General features: G+C 51.1%; 1 protein-coding gene across 2 annotated transcripts in view; it reads left to right on the top strand.

Annotated features, from left to right (window-relative positions):
* Positions 1-21,932, top strand: part of ROR2 (receptor tyrosine kinase like orphan receptor 2) — a 78,024-nt gene that overhangs the window by 25,309 nt on the left and 30,783 nt on the right. For both annotated transcript variants that reach the window (XR_006210571.1, XM_042964492.1), the window contains exon 2: positions 6,915-6,992. Coding sequence is in view for 1 of the 2 variants with exons in the window: in XM_042964492.1 (XP_042820426.1) it covers positions 6,920-6,992 (73 nt within the window). In the remaining variant the exon portion in view is untranslated. The remainder of the gene's footprint in view (positions 1-6,914; positions 6,993-21,932) is intronic.

Below are 21,932 nucleotides of genomic sequence, written 5' to 3'. Positions count from 1 at the left end.
TGTTGCTCAGCCGAGGGGTTGCGCTGGATGCACGGCCAACGTTGCCCGTCGAAAACGGGTGTGCTGTCTGGGTTTTCATCGTAAAATCCGGGCCTGTCCTTTGAGAGGCTCCTGTTCTGCTACACGATCACCCCTCCAGACTGTGGGCTTTTTCTGGGCCCTCCCTGACTGCTGTTCTTTCTCATATCCTGGAAATTATACCTTTTCGCAAGGATGACCAAACCCAAGAATGCCAAGCTCCGGTGAAGAAGGCAGCCTCACTAATTAAAAGGAGCCTGCTTTGAAGGTGTCCAGATATTCTAGAGACTACATCTAATTAAATCACAGCACGTGTACCGATTCAGATCAGCAGGTAGGGCGTAAGGATGAAAACAGTAGGAATAACAAAACACTTTTTAAGAGACGCAAATCGCAAACAGAATAGCACCGTGGGCCCACATCCGAGGGCGTGGGTTGAACTTCATTAGTAAATTCTTGCTTCATAGTGTCTCTGCTGCTGATGAGAAAGCTGGGATTTTAATAGGACAGAAAGAGCCTGGAAATCAGCACAGACCCACTTGCTGCTTTGCAGACGTACACGTCTCTTACGGACGCCCTAAATCAGGACGTCACGCTGGAGGCCCGTGTTGAGAGAAGGTCTGTGGAAGATTCCGTGTGTGTGTGGCTGGTGCCTGGTTCCCAGTTGCTCTGCATTTTCCCACGTGTGGGCAGCGTGTGTGCCATGAAATATCAGCATCAAATCTTTTCATCGGGCCATTCTGACGCCGGTCAGTTCAGCCCTGAATGTGCGGGACACTGATTAGTGCTGCCCAGAATATGCCCTAAGTTCCTGAGTAAGAGCTGACGTCACCACGCCTGATGAATGACGTAGGATTCAGGTCCGAACCTAACTCACTTAACTTCTGAGTAGTCACTGGCCTGCTATGGACTCTTTGAACACCTGACACTAAATCTACTGTTCATGCCTGGCTTCGGGGCCGTATCCAGTGATCAAGAATGCGAGGTGTTTGGAGATAGGATCTTTCCTACAGCCCTTCTCTACCTGTGAGCCTTGGTTATGGGCTTAAGCCATGTGATGGGATGTGTAAGTGTTTTTGAGTAAGCTCTTCGGTGAGGACAGTTTTAGATTTGTAGAAAGGATGTGAAGGCCGTATCGAGTTCCTCTGCACCACGCACCTGTTTCCCCCGATGTTAAATCTTACACGTTAGTGTGGGACATTTGTCACAACAAATGTGCCTCGATTGACTGATTCTTTTTGAAAAAAATATTTATTTATTTATTTTAAAAGAAAGAGAGAGCATGCGGTGGGGGGAGGGAAAGAGAGAGGGAGAGGTTTTTTTTTTTTAATTTTTGAGAGAGAGAGAGCATGAGCAGGGGAAGGGCAGAGAAAGGTGGGGACAGAGAATCCGAAGCAGGCTCCACGCTGTCAGCATGGAGCCGGACATGGGGCTCGATCCCACGAACTTCGAGATCACAACCTGAGCTTAAATCAAGAGTCGGACACCCAGCCGATTGAGCCACCCGGGTGCCCCGGCCCCTCAGTATTCTTAACCAAAATCCATACCGTTCCTCTTTGCTTAGACTTTACCTAATGTACTTTTTTCTGTTCCAGAATCCCATGTTCCAGAAGGGTTATCATCACGTTGTGTTCAGCCTTTGCTTCTAGGCATTAAAGTATAATTTTGACTATAGTTTTGACTAAAGTATAATTTTGACTATAATAGTTTGACTGTCAAACTATACAATTAATGTGTCTTTGCGCTAAAGCAGCCACATTTCAATTGGTTTCAAATTAAATGTTCTCTCTTCTTCAAACATCAAACAAACAATTAAGGAGCTAATAAACCCCTTACTTGATTGAGGCCATCGATGGTTTGTGTTCCGGTGGCCTTCCGTGTCTCCCTGTGTGGGTTTTCACAGTGAAAGCCCCCCACGTCTGGTGCGGGAGAGTTAGAGCATCAGAAATTCCAAGCCCCTGATGGACACGTGTGGCCTTCATAGCACGCCCTGTAGCCTTCTACCAAAATGGAAGACATGTGATTTGCTCCATTTCAGAAGAGGATTAAGTCCCGAGGCGTTGGGGCAGCCGGGGCTCCTCCCCTAGGTTGTTCCCTGTTCGGGTCTCCTCGTCTGTCGGATGGCCAGCGGAGGCGAGGGCAGCAGCACCAGGCAAGCCCGAAGCGGGGCTTTGTGTGAGGAGGTGCTGGGCAGGCCATCAGGGAGATGGCACGGGGCTCACACCGCCGGGGACTGTCACCGGCCAGCCGGGCTGGCAGGGATCACCAAGGCAGTGTGCGGGGTTAGGAAGGTGGGTACAGGTCGGTCAGCCAGCAGCAGTGACATGCAGGAGAACCCGCTAGTCAGGGCGCAAGCAGGAGAGACCAGCTCCAGTGCTGGCGGTGCTGAACCCCGACTTGGTCCCCTGTGTCCAGAGCCCCGGAGCCCCGCCTTTCCCGTGGCAGCGTGTGGAGGTGTGCTGGTGTCCTGGCAGGTGACTTTCAGACGCGTCTTGGCGTCCATAATCCCGGTGACTCCAGCCTCCTGTCCTGTACTCACCTCGGGTCTTGTGTGCACTTCCACGCGTAGTATCAAAAAGCAAAAGGAATCATACAATTGGTGTTTGTTCAAAAGGCCACATGTTGTGTGATTTCATTTATATAATAGGCCCAAAACATAAAGCTCTAGAGACAGAGAGCAGACTGGTGGTTGCAGGGCCTGGGGGAGGTGGGAATGGGGAGGGCTGCCGATGAGAACAAGATTTCTTTTGGGGGCGATGGAATATTCTGGAATTACATAGTGGAGACAGTTGCACAATCTTGTGCATATCCCCAAACCCGCTGGAGCTGGAAGGTAGACTTTAGTTTTAGTTTTTTTGAGATTTTTTTTAGATACTTTTTAAAGTTTATTTATTTTGGAGAAAGAGAGAGAGAAAGAATGTGCAGGGGAGGGGCAGAGAGGGAGGCAGACAGGATCTCTGTGCTGACAGCGCAGAGCTTGATGTGAGGCTTGAACTCACAAACTGTGAGATCATGACCTGAGCAGAAATCAAGAGCCTGGCACTGAACCCAGGCGCCCGTGGACTGTCGACTTTAAAATGGCAAATTTTGTGGTATGTGAATTACATTGACTAATAATCTGATGCTTTTTCATTGTAGAGGTGTTTAAAAATAAAATAAAAGAAGAAATTTTAAATTACCTTTATAATTCTGGCTATGCAACAGTGACATTTGGGTGTGTGTGTGTGTGTGTGTGTGTGTGTGGTAGTTTTTGCAGTTGTTTTGTTGGTTTTGGCCTGTGTTTGTTTTGTGTTTTTCCTCTGGGGTGTTTCCAACCCTTTTTGGGGGCCGGGAGAGATTCTGTTGGCATCTGCTGAAACGCTGGACCCACTTGTCTCCTTTCCCCAAGTTCATATTTGCACCTGTTCCATTTGGCTTTTAAATTTTAGGACGTGCAGCATCTTGAGTGCGGACAACCATTCTGTGTCTGACTTCATGCTCTGTAGGAGAATGACAGTTTCTAATATCAGGCTATCAGTGGGGTCCTCCTTTCTCAGGATGCAACAACGGGGCCCCGTTCTGTGGAAACTTAGGGTGTCAGCTCTAAGGACCACGGTAATGGGCCATATTCTGCCTTTATTCACATATGTGACCCTTGCTGTCATTTTTTATTTAAAAAATTTTTTTAAATGTTTATTTTTGAGAGACACACAGAGTGTGAGCAGGGGAAGGGTAGAGAGAGAGGGAGACACAGAATCCGAAGCAGGCTCCGGGCTCTGAGCTGTCAGCACAGAGCCCCACGCGGGGCTCGAACTCACTCACCGCGAGATCGTGACCCGAACCGAAGTCGGATGCTTAGCCGACTGAGCCACCCAGGCGCCCCTACTAAGTTATTTTTTAAGGCAAAGCTTGAGGCCGAAAGAGATGAAAAGTCAAGTCGCAGCCTCCGTGCTGACCATCACAACCTGTTCAGAGTCTTAGCATTTCTGCGGTGAACAGCGACTTTGCAGGTCTGGGTGGGTGGGTGAGGTCGACCCGAGAGTCAGCAGAAGCATCGGGGCCACCTCCGGCTCCTTCGCACCGTGAGGGGGACACCGTGACTCAGACGCGCCGGGAAACCTTGGGCCGCAAAACAGAAAGCTACCTTGGAAGAATTGGGCTAATAGTGCTTATTTTTCTTCACGGTGTATATTTATTTGACTGTTTCACACCATTTGTCAATTTCTAAGCAGTTAATAATTTTTATGCCTCTTTCAGATGTGTGTATATAGTACAAGTGTGTTTGATTTCCTGTGGTCTCTCTGCATTTACACAGCGCTGAGTGATGGCATGTATAACATGCCCATTGAAAATTTCCAACCCAGCTCAAGTTTAATTCTTTAGCACACATCCGTGGACTGCCTTGCCCGGTTTCTGCCTGTGTCTGTGCTGCCGGGGCCCCGGATTCTGTCCAGGTTCTAATGCTGGGATGGCCTAGCCGCTGTTTACAGTCCCCTGGGGAACATTGAGCGATACGGGGAATTGGAGAATAAGGACGCGTGATCGATGGGGGACATTTTACGGAAGCCGGCATGGAGCGTGGCGTCTGTTGTGTGGTTGAGTTTGGACTAGAAGTGATAGAAAGAGGGGACCTTCCTTAACTGGGTGTGAGAAGCCCCGGCCCGGGCAGAAACACCCTCCCGCTGGCCGCATGGGTGCTGCGGCTCAATGCCAAGGGCGCTGAAGGCTGATGTGTTCCCTGGCGCATCCTGGGGTTTCGGACCTGGCGGTGCAGACAGGTTTAGCTTAGAGATGCCGGTGCCCTCATGAATCAGCTGGCCAGTCGGTGTTTATTCAGCGAAACAATTTGAAGACTCTTGCGTGAAAGCCGCTCTGTCTGAAAACCGCTTGTACCCTGTTCGCAGGCCCCAGCTTCCTCGAGCAAGGCTTCTCATCGCAAGAGCGGCCTCGAGTGTCTGGGTGCTTTGTTGGTTCCTGGGTCTCGTGTAAGAGAGGCAAGCGGGGTGACCCGGTTTGTCACTGAGTTATAAACCGTCTTCCGGAGACTTTCAAAGAAATTGTAATAAATGCACATAACCTAAAAGTTTGCCGTGTTAGCCATTTTTTTAATAGGAAACTTATTGTCAAATTGCTTTCCACACAGCACCCAGGGCTCCTCCCAACAGGTGCCCTCCTCATGCCCATCACCCACTTCCCCCCCCCCCGCCATCAACCCTCAGTTTATTCTCAGATTTTAAGAGTCTCTTAGGGTTTGGCTCCTTCCCTCTCTGTAACTTTTTTCCCCTCTCCCCCTCCCCCCGGTCTTCTGTTAAGTTTCTCAGGATCCACATAAGCATGAAAACATATGGTATCTGTCTTTCTCTGCCTGACTTATTTCACTTAGCATAACACCCTCCAGTTCCATCCACGTTGCTAGACAAGGCCAGATCGCATTCTTTCTCATTGCCGAGTAGTATTCCATTGTATTTATAAACCACATCTTTTTTATCCATTCGTCAATTGATGGACATTTAGGCTCTTTCCATAATTTGGCTATCGTTGAAAGCACTGCTATAAACATTGGGGTACAAGTGCCCCCGTGCACCAGCCCTCCTGTGTCCTTTGGGTAAATTCCTAGCAGTGCTGTTCCTGGGTCATAGGGTAGATCTATTTTTAATTTTTTGAGGAACCTCCACACGTCTTAGCCATTTTTTTAAAAATGTTTATTTATTTTTGAGAGAGAGAGACAGACAGAGCGTGAGCAGGGGAGGTGCAGAGAGAGAAGGAGACACAGCACCCGAAGCAGGCTCCAGGCTCCGAGCTGTCGGCACAGAGCCCGACGCGGGGCTCGAACTCATGGATCGTAAGATCATGACCTGAGCTGAAGTCGGACACTCAACCGACTGAGCCACCCAGGCGCCCCACGTCTTAGCCATTTTTAAGTATGGGGTTCAGTGGCGTTAACGGCACTCACATTATTGTACTCCTGCCATCACCATGCATCTCCAGAACCTGTCCCCATTAAACCACCAACTCCTGCCTCCCCCCCCCCCCCACCGCCCCCCTGTCTGCTTTCTGCCTATGAATTGGACACCTCTGGGGACCTCACTGGTCAGACACTATTTGTCTTTCTGTGTCTGGCTCTTTCCCTCAGCATAATGTCCCCCGGGTTCATCCACGTGTAGCAGGGCAAGATTTCCTTCTAAGCCACGTGATGTTCGGCACGTGTGTCCCATTCCGTGCTAGGCTTTGATGTCACAGACCCGGATCCATCCGGATGTGTCATCAGAGCCACCATTTCTACCCCACCCTCCCGGCCCGACTGGTGGGACCCGGGAACAGGGGCCCACGGCTCTGTGTGGTATTCCGGGTTAGGTGGACCAGATCTGCTCCCGCGCTGGGTGGGGGTGAGTCTGGGAGTGGTTGCGCCTGCTGTGACCCCGTCTCTAGAGGGTGGGTTGCTAGAGCTGTAGGACGAGATACCTCTGTCCTCACAGCTGTAGGTAGGTCCGTCCTTGGCTGCTGGCTGCCAGTGGACAGGAGGGGAACGCGCTGCCTGAAACATCCCGGTTCCGAATTTATTCACAATCTCCAGGGCCCCCCTCCGGAGAGCCACCTGCAGACTCTGGCGACTGAGGTGTTCTCTTTCGCCAGCCGGTGTTCGAATCTCTGTCCCTCCCTAAATGGCGCGCAGGGCTTCGGTCACACGTGTGCTTCGTCTGTGTGTTCTGCCACCCTGGGGGTCAGCGTGAAGAATCACTTCTGCTGCAATGCCAGATCAGAGCCTTCCAGAAGCTCCCACAGTGCCTTGTCCTCCTAAGTTTTCTGTACACGGTGGACGGTGTTGCTAGAATACTGTTGTTCTTGCACGAGAAGCAGAGTACAGGGCGTGCAGTAAACCTCACGGATGTATGTGCTGTGCTCTTTCTTTCGTCCAGGGGAAATGGAGGTTCCGGACCCGAATGACCCTCTGGGAGAGCTGGATGGACAGGACGGCCCTATTCCGACTCTGAAAGGTAAAGAGTGAGGAGCTCTTGGAAGCAGGTGTTCGGAAGTGTTCTCGGGGGCCCGCGTGGAGAGGCGTGGGGTGCCTTCTGTACCCGGGGCGTGGCTGCTGGGATGGGTGGCGGGTGCCCGTGGCCCGGCGCTGCCCCATTGGTGGGTGTGGCGACGTGCCTGCCTCGGCAGCCGTGGGGGCATCGAGGGCTGGTCCCAGCCGGTCGGAAGGTGGCGGCTGGCAGGTGGCGGGCGGATGGTCGCGGGAGGGGGGGGAAGGGGCCTTGTGGGGAGCCCCGTGGGGCTGAGCAGACCCTCAGGAGCTGCACTCTTGGCTGGGCCGCCGTCACCTGATGACGGGTGGCGGTCTCCTGGGATCCTCCCTGAAATCGTCCGGAGCCGGTGGGCGTCCCGCCTGAGCGGGTGGCTCACGGAGGAGCGGGTGGTCTGTCTCGTGCCTCAGCCTCCCCCACAGGTCACCGTCTGGCTCGCTGCTCCCGCGGTGCACGCTGCAGGCATCTTGGGTTGGTAGCGTGAGTGGATGGGACACATTTCTTCCGATACAGCCCGATTCCTCGGGGAGGTGGCCGCCCTCCCGCTCAGCCCTTTGTCACCCTGTCGCCTTGATCGCCGTCCCAGCCCAGCTGCTGTAAGGAAGCACCACGTGCGGGCGGCATCACCCGCAGGAGTGCACTCCCCAGCGTCCTGGCGGCTGGGGGGCGAGGGTGAGAGCGCCAGCAGGTCAGTTTGGGTGAGGCCTCTCTTCCTGGCTTGCGGACGGCGCCCTCTCTGGCCTCACGTGGCGGAGAGAGCACTCCGGCTCGTCTTCCCATTAGGGCACCGACCCCCTCGTGGGGACCCCTCGAGACCTCATCTAACCTAACCCCTCCCGAAGGCCCACCTTCAAACGCCGTCGCGCTGGGCGCCGGGCTTCGACGTGTGCGTTTCGGGGGAGACGCAATTCAATGCCCGACGATTGCCTGTTAAAGCGACCACTCTGGGCGCCCGGGTGGCTCAGTCTGCTGAGCGTCTGGCTTTCGGTTTTTGGCTCAGGTCATGATCTCCAGGTGGGTGGGATTGAGCTCCTCGTCGGGCTCTGTGCTGACGGCACACAGCCTGCTTGGGGTTCCCCCCCCCCTCTGCCCCTCCCCTGCTCACACGGGCTCTCTCTCTCCCATAAAATAAAATGAGTAAACTTTACCAAAAAAATGGGAATGCTAAAAAAAATCCGCTCTACTTCTGCCTGATTTCTTCCTAATTATTCAAAGGCCAGGAATCCATAATCATTTCTTAGCCCACTGTATGTTGAGGGTCCCGCGTCCCCTCAGGAAGGTCGCCCCTCCGTGTGTCCGCAGCTGGGTCTCCTGGGCATTGAGCAGCTAGGACCCAAGTCTGCTGGCCTCAGTCTAAGGGCCGGCTTGTCCCTGCAGGTCCCGAGAGATTTCCCGGGGTCCTACGGGGTGCTGAGCTCCCTCCGCGTCCCAGAACGCTCACCAGTGGGTGCTGTTTGCTTAGAGGCCAGTCATTTCAGTCAAGGGCGTGTGGAGCCGTGACTGCCCTTGGTGGGGCCTGGTGTGTGGACCTCGATGGGACCTCACAGGGACACGGGCTGCTTGCAGGGGTCAGACCTCCATCAGGATAGGGATGTGTCCCCAGGGGGCAAGGCCTGTGCTCTGGATGCTGGGCCTGGTGAAACATTTCTCAGAAGGCTGACTTAGCCTGCAGTCCGGATGGTCCACACACATTCCCTGACCGTCTCTTTGTGCCCCTGCTGTGTGATGCCCAGGTACATGCTGGTGACCCAAACAGCACGACATCATCCCGTGTGGTCTCTGTTTGATGACGTTTCCCCGTATTGGGGAGTCAGAATCCTGAATGCTCGACAGAGTAGCTGGAAGGAAGAGACAGGGCTGTGTTGATCTGGAAGGAAGGGAAGGGCGTCTTGGCATAGGACGAGATGTTACACTGAGATCCGAAGGGCTGACAAAGACGGGGGAGTCCTGAGGCATGGCAGTGCCTGTGCAAAGGCCCTGAGGCAGCTGAGAGAAAGGGTTGGGTAGCTGAGGTCAGAAGAGTCAGGGGACTAAACCAACATGACCTAGTTCCAAGGCCATCAAGCCACGCGTGGGTCTTCAAATTTAAATCAATTAAAATTAAGTAAAATCAAGAATCTAGTTCCTTAGTTCTCAGAGCTACATTTTAAGTGGTCAGTGGCCATATGCGCTAAAGGCCACGATGGACAGCACAGATCTAGAACATTCCATCACCACGGAAAGTTATATTGGGCAGCCCTGGGTAGAACATATACAGCGTTTTAGGTGGCAGGAGAATGTTCTGTTTTATTCTGAGCGTCATCTTCCACTGTGCAAGGTTCTGGCCTGGGACACAGTGTAGCCTGATCACTGTGCAAAGATTGCCTTGGTAGTCTGGAGGGTGATGGGGGGGAAATGGGAGGGGCGGTGGGAGGGAGGTGAGGGGCAGATAAGAGAGAGGTGAGGGGGCGGTGGGCGGGAGGTGGGGCTGGCTGAGGAGAAGTGGACAGCCACAGTCAGAGTCTAACTCTAACCTGCACTCCCCTCGTAGACTCCAGACTCCCCAGGGGGCAACGTGTTTACAGCAGACCTGTCCCCCAGGTGCAGGGTGCGGGGTCTCCAGGGGCCAGAAGGGCCTGTCACAGCTGCGAGATGAAAGGTCCTTCGGGCCTGCCTGGATGCAAGACGCATTTGCTGACCAAGGCTCGGAAGCGACCGTAGGCTGAACGTTCACAGAAATTTTTATTTGCATCCAGCCACAAGCTCCAAACATGGATAAGTCAGATCCTGTGCCTTGGGTGGGATTCCAGGCCCCCCTTCTTGGTCTGGGAGCAATTTCTCAAGCCCACAGCCGCATGCTTTGTCAGGCCCTCTGCTTGGTCGGGATTCGACTGCCTCCTGACTGCTTTTGTTAACCCACATGTGATTGTGTGAAAACGGAGCGTGCTTTCGTGTCTGCAGTGCTGAGGCTTCTGGAAGCTGGCCTTGGCTTCTCCAGGGCACAGAAACACGAAGCTGCAGATGCTCACTGGCAAAGCGGGCGTGTGTGCACACGTGTGTGCCTCGCGTGCGTGTCTGTGTGTGCACGCCGTGCCTGGGCCGTGGGAAAGAAGCAGGGGGCCACGGCGAGCTGGGCCCCTCTCCCCGTGGGGGCCGCCTGGGTGCTGCCACCTGCTCAGAGCAGCCGTGTGAGCCTGGTGTGGCTGGAGGACACCCCGGGATCGGATGCGGCTCCAGCATCCCGCTGTGGCCGGCGCACCCCCAGCTGTCGGCGGGACACGAGGGCTCAGCGCACGGCACTCACCCAGGAAGCAGTGGCAGGAGGCCTGTGCTGTTTGTCACTCTTCCCGGGTGCGACCATCCGCGTGTGCCTCAGTCCCAGGCGTCCAGACCTCAGCAGCCCCTTGGGGACAGGATCCTAGCGAATGGCCCCCGCCAGTCATTGCAGCCCAATTCTCTGGTTCTGTAGTGTGGTTTTCTTTCTTCCTGGGCTACAGCTCTTGCACAAAAGGGGACTCACTCTACCCTTCCTTTCCGCTCCCCCGGCCTCCTCGTCACGCGCTCGTGACGGAAGGAATTGGCCTGGCCATGCCACACTTGTTGTTCCGTGTGCTTTTTTTGCCGAACTCCAGGGAGTGTCACTATTTGGCCATATGTGGCTTAAATCATACCAAAAAAAGTGTTGGTTGCTGAATGGACTCTATGAGCTCTTTCTTTTAATCCGGTTAGCATTTATGACGCCCCAGCATCTATAAAATCACCAGCAGGGGGAAATGGCTGGCAGGCCAGTCCTTCGGTGAGAGAACCGCTTCGTCTCTTCCGAGCAAACCGGGACCTGGGAATTAGGCACACGTGTAGACAGCGTTTGTGTTCGGATATACTCTGGCATCTGCCAGTAGTCAGTTTTTAACAGATATATAGTGGGTGGTGGGTATCGGCAGAGAAAGACCCCCGAGCGAAAAGCCTACGTAGGAGAGAAAACACAGAAGACGTGATTTACACCAGGAGAGTTTGCCTGAAGTTTTCCCACGCCAAACGACCGTCAGGGTTCGGACGGAAGCCGGCCTAGGACTCCTGGGTTACGGTGCTGGGCTAACCCAGGAGTGGATATATACCAGGAGCTTAGATTCCTTGCCGCGTTAGACACACTACTTATTACTGGCGAGGTCACTAGCATTTTTGTCATTGTCACTGTCATTGTCATGACATTTACAAGAGCATACGTTTGCCCCAGAAACCCTTTGGTCTTGTGCTCCAAGGCTGTATTTGAAGTGGAGAGGTAACACGTCTGGGGTTTTGTCAAATCAGTACTTTGGGATGTGTGTGGGAAGCGGGTAATTTCTGAGGGCCCAGGAGGAGAATTCCAAGCTCTCCCCGCTTGAGGATACGTTGCAATTGTAGGTGATCTCAAGGGCATCCTAAATCACAGGGCAGGAGTCCAGGCTGCCCCCTGCTATTTGCAGGTGCTGCGCTCCGGTGCCGACCCGAAGTCTCCCGGGACAGAGGGAACGGAACAATCAGCAGAGATCGCAGATCACGGTGTTGGCCTGGCCCTGAGCCCTGTTGTCTCTGTCTCCTGAGCTTTGGGCTCATGAGTCCTGTAGGGCATGTGGATTGATTAGTGTATGCGTTGGGTACGCTTCTGGAACTTCTGGTGTGTGTGTGTGTGTGTGTGTGTGTGTGTGTGTGTTCATGCCCCTGACCCTTTGTGAGTCTGTGGGTGTTGCCCGGTGCAGGTGTAGGCTTGTGGGGCCAGCTCCTTCCTTCCTCAGTCCCTCTGCAGTAGCTTCCGAGGGCTGTCCTACCAAAGGATCACAGGCTAGGTGTCTCAAATGACAGAAACCGGCTCCCAGTTCTGGAGTCAGATGTCCCAAATCAGGGTGTCTGCGGGGGCGGGGGCGGGGGGTGGGGTGGGGTTGTTCCTTTGGGGTCTCTGAAGGAGAGAGTGTCCTGGGCTTCTCTCCCAGCCGCTGGTGGCGTCCACAGCCCGCGGACTTCCTAGGCTTGTGGCCGCGTCTCTCCCGTCCCTGCCTCTTGTCGTGTGGTCTTCTCTGCGCATCCGTGTCCACATGTCCCTCTTCTGATAAGGACAAGAGCCATTGGACTAGGGCCCACCCATGTGATCCCCTCTTAACCTGATTGCATCGGCAGTGACCCTATTTCCAAATAAGGGCACGGTCACAGGTTCCAACCTGTGTCGTTGGGGCCACCGTTCACCCTCCTCCAAATGCGCAGAAACTCTCACATACTTTTCTGCATTTCTCAGATCCTTCGGGTTCCTTTGCTCCTGTTTCCTGTGTTCTCTGACTCCCACCTTTGCCCATCTCACCACCCCCCATCCTGTCCCTGTGGCTCTTCTGCTCAGCCATCCTCCCCCCCGACCCCAACCTGTAGCTGGCTCTGTGCAGACTGCTAGACAGCTCAGCGGGAGCGTCTGAGCAGAGTGACCCCTCGCCCCTGCCCCCGGCTGATTTATGGAGCTGTAAATACTTCCCCTGGAGAAGAGCGGCTTTATGTCCTCCGTGTGCTCCTCAGGGTCCCCTCCTCACCTGCCCTGCCAGGCAGCTTGTCTGTTGTATTTCCCACCAGTCAAAGCCCTGTGACCTTGTGACCCCTGGTGCATAAGGCTTTCCTTATCTCCTTCCCAGACCAGTCAGCGTGGCCTGGTAAACAGGCCGCTTCTCAAACACCTAAGTAATTTGAGCGAGTGGGAAAACGTGGGGACGGTCAGTTGGGAGAAAAAGACCATCCATCACTGATCCGACTGTGAGGCGGGAGTGCTGGCCCATAATAACGGGCTCTCTTGTTACCTCTGCTCTTGGCATGTCGTTCCTGCTTGGACTCAGGTCCGGTGTCCAGAGTTAGGGGTGAGCAGAGAGCTGGCCCCGGGAACAGGGGTGCGGAATCCATTAACATCGTTAACGGTCCCCCACTGTGCAGAGGGGAAACCGTTTCTCTTGGATAATTAGAAGGGAAGACTTCTGTTCTGCCTCTAACACTGTGGGGTGCTGACTGATCCAAGTTAACCAGATTCTCAGTCGCCGGGGTCTGGCCCCTCCTGGCCTGTTCTGTCGTGTCCGGAGTGGTTTGGAATGGTCCTAAAAGGAAGCCTTGTGAGCTGGAGGAAAGCTGAGCAAAGATTAGTACAAACGCCGTATTTTGCACAAAAGGGAAGTGAAGCCAGGAGTTTAAATGGGAGGCTGTGAACTAACCCCAAAGGCCAACACAACACTGTGCTTCCTCTTCAGAGAACTTTCTTTCTGGCTTTGATCTTGGCCTCCAGAGCATTAATGATGGTTACGATGGTGGACCAAACTAACTTGCCCCCCACCCCCCCCCGCCACTTAAATTACATACAAGTGCTCAATAAAAATTAGTAGAAGATGTAAGTGCTTACATGCACTTGCAAAGAGAGATGGAGACATGACCAGGAGCCAGGAATGGGGAGGAAGCTGAGTTGTGGCCACCCTGGGCTGCCAGGGCACGAGCCACTTGAGGTGGTCCTACTCTGTTTGCAGCCTCGGAGAATGTCCCCATGGTTTAGTTTATCTGAGACAAAGAGTGGTGTTTTGCAGGTGTCGTGCACTTATGATGCGGGCTCCCCAACACGTGTCCCCATGTGGCTGTGGACACATCCGTGGGCTCCAGAGTAGAAGGAACACCAGTAAGGCGTGCACACGTTGGCAAATGCTGGGGACAGGCAAAAGGCTCTGCGGATGCCTCAAATCCTCCAAGCACTGAGGCTGGAGGAGTATCCCCAGACGCAAATGCGACACTGGAGAGAATAGCCAAGAGAGGGAAAATGCTGATTGTGATCACGTGAATAAATTCCTTAGCTTTACTGACATCACTTGGAATTGGAGGGATGACATTTCCTTCAATCAGGAGAAATAAGAGGTTGAGACAGAAATCGAATTCGGCTTCAGGAAAGTGAAAGAATTTACATTTCTTGTGCCCTATGTAAGGTCTCTGAATGGTCATCGAGGCTCAGCCGCAGCAGGAACCTTGGGTTTCAGCGTCAAACCAGGAAGGAACCTGTGGGGTCCAGGGAACTGAGTGTGGTAGGTAAGCGATTGGCAGCAGGCGAGGAGACCTAGGGGCTGCAGTCCTCGCCTCAGCCCTGGCCCGAGGGGGCGAACACGGAAGACGCTACCGTGAAAAACAAGACGTGGACCACCCCCCAGGAAACCCGGTTTACATGCTGGGAATGTTGTGGGGGGGAATCCCAGGCCCAAGAGTTAACGTGAAGACTTGGCATTGACTGTTGCAGGAACCTAGTCCCCAAGGGGTTCCCACAGAAAACCCACCCTGTAGTGGAAAATTACAAGGCACACTCGGAGAGGCTTGGGATGCATGGTGAGCTAGTAAACAAGGAAGCCAGAAGGATGAAAAATAAAGGAAGAAAAGGCAGTGGTGGATTTGAAAACCAAAGAGGCTGACTAGAAATAAAAAATTGTAGCCGGAGAAATGAGAAACTTAATGGGCAGATCAAGGAGCAAGAGGGTGCCCAGCTGGAGATTAAAAGGAGCTAGGGAATATCAAAGCAGCGAAACACACGGAGAAACTACATATGGGAGGAAATTCGGCATCTATGCAGAAGCCGATTTCAGAGGAGGAATAAAGGGAAATGGAGGAACGATATTTCATGAGGTATTGGTGGAGAATTTTACAGAATTGGTGGAATCGGGAATGGTACTGAAGCCCATTAAGTCTATATACAGATAAATCCACAGCTAGAGATACGTGGGAGTGGTAAAGATAGAGGGAAAACATGAAAAGCAGCCTAAGAGGGGAAACATCAGATTACCCACAAATGAACAAGAAGCAGCCTGATTTCTGCAGTAAACTCAGAAGCCAGAAGATGGCAGTGTAAGTGCCAGGCCAGAATTCCATACCCAGCTAAACTATTACTCAAGTGTGAAAGTCATGGGTAACTCTTAGACCAAGACCAAGGGTGTTTACAACCTCAGTCCTTTACCCAAAGACCAAGTACGATTCAGGATGAGCTCAGCTGAGCCCAGAGGAAGGGTGCAGTACAAGCCACATAAGCAAGGAAAAGCACTTGGTTAACAGATCAGCAAGTCTAAATAAACTCTGAGAGTAAAAATCATAAATAATAATGACCGCTGGGGCTTAGATATCCAGTATAACTGAACACCGGGAAGCAGTAACTCAAAACTGGTTGGTGGGCATGTGGTTGCATGTCTGAGCATTTCATGGCACTTGTATTTGGTCGCATTTGGAGGAAACTTTGCCAAATTAGGTCTGCCTGTAAAAAATAGGTAAGTTAGCTGCCTACTACATGTTTTAGACAAGTAAAGGGGAAAAAGAAAAATTTTAAAAATCAATCAAGTAGAAAACAGGAAAGGCAGATTAAAATGAAAATGAAATGAGAAATAAAATACAAAATGGAAACATTCAAAATAAAACTTGCCAGTTAAAAAACTCATGGTTCATATGTAAAGATTCATCAATTAACATGTTAAATTATATGCTGTTTACAGGATTCGTTTCTAAGGTATAATCATAAAAATGGTTTTAAAAATTAAAAATACAGTGCAGGACTATGTTAATCAAGAGTACCCTACATCAGGGGTGCCTGGGTGGCTCAGTCGGTTGAGCGTCCAACTCCGGCTCAGGTCGTGATCTCACGGTTGGTGAGTTTGAGCCCCGCGTCGGGCTCTGTGCTGACAGCTCAGAGCCTGGAGCCTGCTTCGGGTTCTGTGTCTCCCTCCTCGGCTTGCACTCTGTCTCTCTCTTCCTCAAAATAAATAATTAAAATTAAAAAAAAAAAAAAGAGTACCCTACCTCAAAATCAGACAAAATGGGCTTTTAGACAAAAGCGTTAGACAGTATATAAAGACTAGCTGATGCCATAAACCTGAAGTTTATTGCACCCAGTAACATAGTTCCCAATATGTAAACACACCTTCACAGAGTTACTAATAGCCATGTGACAAATACAGAGTCCGTGAACACACATGTCATCGAAAGTAATAGATGAGCCTATTAACACTTTGAAAAACTTAACAAGTTTAATCTAATGCCCGTATGTAAATCCCTGCACTGAGCGGTTAGAGAAAACACATTCTTATTGGTAAAATGTGGAACGCTACCCTAGGTATTGAGTCTGTGCTAGGCCGTAAAGCAAATATCGGTGGTGTCGAAGAATCATCATCACGTAGACCGGGTTCTATGACAACAGTGTGGTAAGCACGCTTTCAATAACTTGGAACTATTATAATGGAAGAAAATATTATAATGGAAGTTGGAAGATATTTGGGTCTGGCCGACCAACCGTATGGAGATTAAATAACTCATTAGATGGCTGAAGAAGAAGTGGAAGGGAATCTGCACACTGAATGCTTATATTAGAAAAGGAAAAAGAAAATTTATGAATGGCAGTAGTTAGAGCAACAGTGCAAAGGTTTGAACAGACGGCTGCGGAAGGAGAGGCCAGTGGCCAGTAACCTTTCCAAGACACTCCAGCTCATGGTACATTCTTCCTTTTTTTTTGTTTTGAATGTGTATTTATTTTTGAGAGAAAAGGCAAACATATGCTATTCGGGGAGGAGCAGACAGATGGGGGGAGACAGAGGATCCAACGTGGGCTCTGCACTGACTGCAGAGAGCCCAGCTAGGGCTCGAACTCCTGGGCCGTGAGATCATGACCTGAGCCAAAGCCGGTCGCTTAACTGACAGAACCACCCAGGAGCCCCATCTCAGGACACATTCTTAAGATGGAGAGTGAAACAACCCTATTTCAGATTCATCAGGTTGGCAAACGTTCTTTGGCCCCTGAACACAAATGTTGATATAGTTGAAGGGGAAACAATTCGATTGACGTTGATGGTGAACGCGGATGGTTTCGGGCACCCTTGAGACTTACATAAATGAGAGATTTCAAAGCCCCGTGACATCACTTTTGCATCCGGGTGGATACTTTCAAGGAATTCTTGTATGTGTGCACGATGAGACGTGTGTACAGGTGGTGATTAAGCCCTAACAAAAATGTGGGAACAATTTACTGCCCTGCATTTGAGAAAAGGATAAAGAAGCTATGGTTGGTTTGTACAGTGAAATATTACACAGTCATTAAAATAAATAAGCATCAACAAAAATAAATCCCAAGCCGACTTTGAACGGGGAAAAAAAACTAACAAAGTGATCTTTCAGGGAAAATTTCTAAAAATATAAAACAGTAGAAATGTGCATTGGCTTGGTGCATAACCAGTTTTCAAGAAACAGGGAAATGTGGGTTTTAGATGCATTCTAGAACGTGTAATTTTTTTTAACAGTGTTCTAAATCAAATATGGCAAAATGTTAGCATAAATGTTAATGTTGTGTACACAGGTATCTATTATATTAATATTTGTAGTTTTGTGTGTTTGTACCATTTCAGTATTTAAAATTGTTAAATTAAGAAGAACTAATATTGGGGCGTGCCTGGGTGGCTCAGTCAGTTAAGCATCTGACTCTCGGTTTCAGCTTAGGTCACGATCTCATGGGTTCATGAGTTCGAGCCCCAAGTTGGGTCCCGTGATGACAGCATGGAGCTTGCTTGGGATTCTCTCTCTCTCCCTCTCTCTCTACCCCTCCCTCGGGCGTGCTCTCTCTCTTTTGCTCTCCCTCTCCCTCAAAATAAATAAGGTTTAAAAAATTATTTTAAAAAATAATGTTGAGCAAAACAACTAGGCAAAAGGAGATGTGAGTGGTATGAATCTTGAAAGCAAAAAGGCCACACTATTGCTATTTGAAGAAGAAGAGATCTGCACGGAAAATCCAGGACAGTCGACTCAGAAACTGTTAGAACTAGCAAGATAGTTCAGTAAAGGGGCAAGATAAAAGCAAAATATACACAGTGGACAGAAGAGAAAGATGCCCCTGGAACCTGTGACGTGTTGTTACTTTTCACGGTGCAGGGATTTGCAGATGGGATTAAGTTAAGGATTTTGAGATGGGAAATGATCCTGGATGATCCAGGCGATTACATTTGCAGAGGTCCTTATAAAGGCAGGCCGGCCGGTGACAGTTACTAGTTGGAGATGTGGTGATGGGGGCAGAGGTGGGGCCAAGGGAAGTGCCACGAGCCAGGGCATGTGTCGCCTCCAGACGCTGCAAAAGCAAGGACAGAGACTCCCAGAGCCTGCAGAAGGAACAAAGCCCTGTCACTACCTGGATGTTAGGACTTCTGACTTCCAGAACTGTGAAACAAGAAATTGGCACGGTTTACCCCACTAAGTCTGTGCTAACTTGTTACAGCAGCAGTGGGAAGTCGATGTAGAAATCTAAGAGTCGTCCTCCACGCCTTCTTAAACCACTAAGCCTCCTTTAAACTACTTAGATAGAAATGAAAACAGTTCACACACCAGTGACAAGAATTACAGGATACCTAAAAAACTACCTAAAAATACACGTGAAGGTCTGTAGGAAGAAAAAGCATGACAAAGAGATGTCCTAAATGAGGGAGAAGGCCCGAGACTGAGACATAGAGCATGCTTTCTCCCTGTTGTCTAGAGGGCGGTTTTTACAAATCATCTCTGAACGCAACGCTTTCTCCGTCAACACCCCAGGCTTGAAATCAAACTTACCGGGGTGATTCTAAATTGAATCTGGACAAGAAGTAGCCATGAAGTTGAGAAACATGCCCCCAAAAAGTCACATTTTGTTATTCTTGATGTCAAAACTTACTAACTTATTTCAGTTACCGTAATTTAACCATTATGTGACTCTGCCATAGCATCAGGCCAAGATCGGTGCTGTGGGGGAGCAAGGTTAGAAATGAATAGAGGCTGTTTTAGATGGGGAGGCCAGGGGAACACCGTCCGTGGACATGACCTTTTGGCAGAGACTTGACCCTGGAGAAACAGCAGAGATCTGGGGACAGGGTGTTCTGGTTGACTGCAAGATGAGGGACCAGCTGGGTGTGTTTCTGGAAGAGTAAGGGACCCCCCCCCACCCCCCCGCTGCTTCCAGTGGAGGAAGAGTATGGGAAGGTTAGAGAAAATTCCAGAAGCATTGATACCATGGATATCAGCTGTTCACCATGACGTCTTAATTTCTTCCCAGAGGCTGTTTTAGGCACTCACCTAGGGAGGGTACTATGAGTTTAGTAAGTTATGATGGTATCTACCTATGGTTTTGGTCTCTCTAAGCTTCTGGTAGAGGCAGATATAAGACCCATGTCGAGGCAAGGGTGCCGTCCGTGGAGATTCTGCCCTGTCCGTTCCCAGCTAGACGAGGCTTTCGTACGCCTTCGCATCCAGAACCTCCAGGGGTTGGTGCTGGACATACAGACACGTTCTTTCCAGTCCTGATGCTCTCCTCCAACAATGCTTCATCTTGGGGTTGTCTCTGGTCTGTGCCGACTTTGTTCTTGGATGGGTTTGGTCCATCCCAAGAGAAACCGTAGCTTCTCTTTGTCCTCTGCGTTTTTAAGCAGGTGTCCCTGGTCCTGACTACACACTTAGAGCTTTTGACGAATGCCATTGTCCAGACCCCTCCTGGGTCCTGGTTACCGCGGGTCTTCTTGTAAGCTCCCAGGTGGCTCCAGTGTGAAGACAGAGCTGAGCTCCCTGGTTTAGATGGTGGAGGGTCAAGAAGAATTGGTTGAGAACTCCACATGCGGGCTGGATCACTGCACCGGATTCTCCTTTGCCTTCTGCCAACTGAGGAGGGTGTGGCTTCAGGGGTGAGGGTTCATCTGTTGCCAGTGAAGGGGATCTGGAAAAACTGGACACCTCAGGCCCGGAAGAAATCGGTGGTGGCCTCACCCCAGGATTCCAGCAAATCTGAGGGTGGTTGCCAGCACCTGGGGAAGGATGCTTTCGACAGAGCGGCCCCTCCCCCACACCTGACGCTTCCATCAACCCCACCGTACCCCCCACTTTTACCTGGTTTGTCCGACCTGGTCTCACCTTCCCCGTCCCTCCTCAGGAGCATTTGCTGAGCCAGGACCACACTTGTGGTGTCGTGCGACCATCAGCACACTTCCGTTCCAAACATTTTTAGCACCCCCCGGGGAGACCCCATACCCGTTGAGAGTCACTCTGTAAGTTCCCCATCCCCAGCCTCTGGCAACCACTCACCTGCTTTCTGCTTCTATAGGTTCACCTGATCTGGATATTTCATAGAAACAGACAGAGCCAAGAGGGCTCGAGTGATTAAGTCAATGGCGTAAGGTGTTTGCTTCCAGCACATACGCGTCTCTTCAGGCCACGGTAGCTATTATGGCTGAAGCATCTAAAAAGGAAATACTGGCACCATCTCTGAATTAGGCCTTGTTCTGACTCCAGTAGATGGTCTCACGGCACCTTGCCGGGTGGGGTGGGGTAACACCCCGCCCTCCGTGTCCTTGCACGGTGCAGGAGAGGCAGGAGTTCATGTTCCCTACTCTGACTTCTCAGAAAGGAGCCTTCTTGGGGAACACCGAAAGACTCATTGTCAATCAACAGTGCAGGAGAAGCTGTCGGCGGGCAGGGTGAAGAATTATTCCGTGTTTCCCTACCTATTCGATGAGAAAAAAAAGATATTCTGGAGAAGCAGATACTGGGTCTGTTTGTGGTAATTGTGCAGCAATTACCAGCTGGCTTCTCCTCAAGTCTCCTCGGTGGTTCAAAAGGAACGATCCCCTTGACCTTCCTCTCTGACATCTTCCCCCACTTCCCTCCCTTTCTAGATGAATGTATCCGTGTTGAAGAAGATCCTCCTGTATCTTTCAGGAGACGCAGCCCCGGCTGGCGGAGCTGTCCCAGGTGGATGTGTGCGAACGTCCTAAAAGTGGAGGGAGGCCGTGGGAGAAGTACCATCAACCTGGTCCCCTAGAGGGAGGAGATGAGAGCCAGTCGTGACCATCATGTCCCGGCCCCCAGATCCCCAGGGCCTGCTCCTTGTAGATGTTTTTGCTGATCAGCCCAGAGACGCCGATGCTCCTGTTCTACCCGAATACAGACCCGTTGGCCGTGCCTGCTGGGAAGCTACGGTTTGTCACCTTGTCACCGAGCTTTGGAGAAACTGTCATCAGTTTCTCCCATCAGGGGAGATGGGAATTCAGCTCACGCCCGAAAGAGAGCATTGTGATTTTAATGTGTCATTTGCTATCTCCCATTCCGGCTTGATGACCACTTTATATGCCCTCCCGGTGCATTCATGTTACGCAAACCTTGACGAAGCATTTGAATATCAAGCAACTTGGAAGTTTCCTTCCTATGAAACCCTCCGATTAAGCTGGGCTCTGGCCAGAACACCGTGACGTGGTGTCTTTATCCTAATCAGGGCGGTCCAGATTGTGTCGAAGTGACCGCTGCAGACTGTCAGATCGCATCGGGTTTAGTGTCCAAAAGACTCAGGGTCTAAGGTGGGAGCCGCGGGAACCAGGGTTCCCCCAGCCCAGCTTGTGCAGTTGCATTTATGAAGAGTGTACGTCCAAATGCCACCCTGCTTGGTCCGGCCCGTCTTTTCAGGGGGTTGTTCCACATTCCAGCTTTGTGTCCCTCCACGAGAATTCTCACCTGCAACTTACTTCAGTGCACTGAGGAAAGGGTTGGCTAGGAGAGAATCAAGGTAGAAGCTTGATGTGGTTAATGATGTGGTTAATGATGATTACTGCTAATTAGCGACACCTTTACAAACAGCTATGCATCCACTCTCCCTTGTGAAGTAAGACCATCCCTTCGTCTTAAAACCCACAGCCTCCCCTCCCCCCGCTGCCCCCTGCCACACAACATCTAGGGGCCACCATCCATCCTGTGAAATGTACCCCAAGGGCCCACTAGAAATCCTGTCATTTGTCATCCAATTAAGGCAGTCCTAACAGATTTCAAACTCACTGCTTAAAAAAAGCGTAGGAACCCAAAGATTCAGAACATGAATGTATTTTGTGGTCATTTTCAGATTGCTCAATTATATTCCTTTGGTCTGAAGCGAGT

This window comes from Panthera tigris, chromosome D4 (genome assembly GCF_018350195.1).
Source record: "Panthera tigris isolate Pti1 chromosome D4, P.tigris_Pti1_mat1.1, whole genome shotgun sequence".
Taxonomy (NCBI): Eukaryota; Metazoa; Chordata; class Mammalia; order Carnivora; family Felidae; genus Panthera; species Panthera tigris.
Note: the sequence above shows the minus strand (reverse complement) of the source record. Positions and strands in the feature narration are given on the sequence as shown.